This window comes from Bison bison, unplaced genomic scaffold (genome assembly GCF_000754665.1).
Source record: "Bison bison bison isolate TAMUID 2011002044 unplaced genomic scaffold, Bison_UMD1.0 scf7180017849708, whole genome shotgun sequence".
Lineage (NCBI taxonomy): Eukaryota > Metazoa > Chordata > Mammalia > Artiodactyla > Bovidae > Bison > Bison bison.
Window position 1 is genome coordinate 6,457 of NW_011480281.1, and position 1,535 is coordinate 7,991.

General features: G+C 62.2%; 1 protein-coding gene across 1 annotated transcript in view; it reads right to left on the reverse strand.

Annotated features, from left to right (window-relative positions):
- LOC104994206 overlaps positions 1 to 1,535 on the reverse strand; it is a gene marked incomplete at both ends in the record, with an annotated part of 15,417 nt that overhangs the window by 5,784 nt on the left and 8,098 nt on the right. The window contains one exon of the mRNA XM_010847708.1: positions 530 to 677. Within this exon, the coding sequence (XP_010846010.1) occupies positions 530 to 677 (148 nt within the window). The remainder of the gene's footprint in view (positions 1 to 529; positions 678 to 1,535) is intronic.

A 1,535-nucleotide genomic window follows, 5' to 3' on the forward strand; every position in this document is an offset into this window, starting at 1 on the left:
GGGGCCACCTGGGACTAGGTGGGGGGCGGCCCCTTGGTGTCTGGATGGGAGCACTTGGGACAGCCTGTGCCCCTTCCCTCAAACAGCAATGAAACTTCACAGTGAGCTTTCCAGCCTCAAACCAACAAAGCCCTTGGCCCCCAACCCCCGTCAACACCCTCTGCCCTGAAGCATTCCAGAACCTCTGCGCCTGCAAACCGCCTCCGCTCAGGCCTGTGCCCAGTGCCCACCTACCCATAGCCTCGGAGGTCCGTGCACCCTGGGCCTCTGAGCACATGTGGGGAGCCCAGCGCCCACCTGGCCCCCAGTTCCCTTCCTCCTCACCCTGGCTGCCCTTCCACAGGGGTGAGTGGGGCCCAGCCTGGGGTCTGGGACACAGACCCCCCCAGAGCCGAGGTGGGTCGGGGCAGGGACACCCCAGCCTCTCTTAATTTTTTTTTGTTCTTTTGTGTCTGAAAGTTTCCAAACCAAATATGAAATAGATCTGAATTAAGACGAAAACGAATAAACAAGCAAACATAAACCCAACGTGGCTGAGGGCTGCGAGGGCTGCACCACGGGCAGTGGCCCCACCCCACGGGGCAGTGGGCGGCCAGGCAGGAACCAGGGGGTGCTGGGCGGCCCGGGCCCTGGGTCCCAGGTGGACTGAGGGTCCGTGGAGCTGCGGGGGTCAGGCCCTGGGGCGCGGGGCAGGAGAGCAGACACAGCCAAGACCACTTCCTCTCACACACATGGACTAGCACAGCCTACCGCGGAGCCGTCACCACCGCCCTTGCGCGCGCACACACACACACACACACACACACACGCATGCTCTGCACACACACACCCACACCCCCCACACACGGTGGACCTGGCAGACCTGCTCCCCCAGTCTCAGGAAGAAGGTAAAACGGGGATTTGGCCCCTGGGGGCCTAGCCCTGGCCCGTAGCCCCAGAGGGGTGGGGGGGTCCCCGTCCCCAGGCGTGAGGACCGAGGACCCCAAAGCGCGTGTTCCCACCCCACAGGCCCCCGGCCTCATCCCGGGCAGGGGGAGGGAGGCGGGAGTGGGAGGCCGGCAGAGCCAGGCACCGGGGCCTGGGGGCCTCTCACCCCCTCCCCACGCGGGGGAAGAGGAGCTACAACTTGGAGACTAACCTCTCGAATATCAAAAAGGAGCCCCTGGGACCTTTCTCGCAACTAGGTCGCCAGTGGCCTAATCGGTTTACAGTATAACGAATGCATTTGTTTCCTTCATAAATTTTAAATACAAGCAGAATAAAAATCACATTTTTTTCAGGCAACAGTAGCAGTTCAGTAGGTAAGTGGCTTGATCACATTTGTCTGTATTAGTAACGCATGCAAGCAGCTTCCGTACCCGCCTGGGCTCCGGTCTGCCTGGGGCTCCTCCCTACAAGGGCCCCGCGTACGGGCCTTCCGGTCTCCTCCCCGGGGCCGGCGTGGCGGGCCGGCTGCTGCTGGCGCTGCCCTGCTCGAAGGGCTGCGGGGGGCTCTGGCCGTCGTATCACAGGAGTATATACATGAGTATACACAG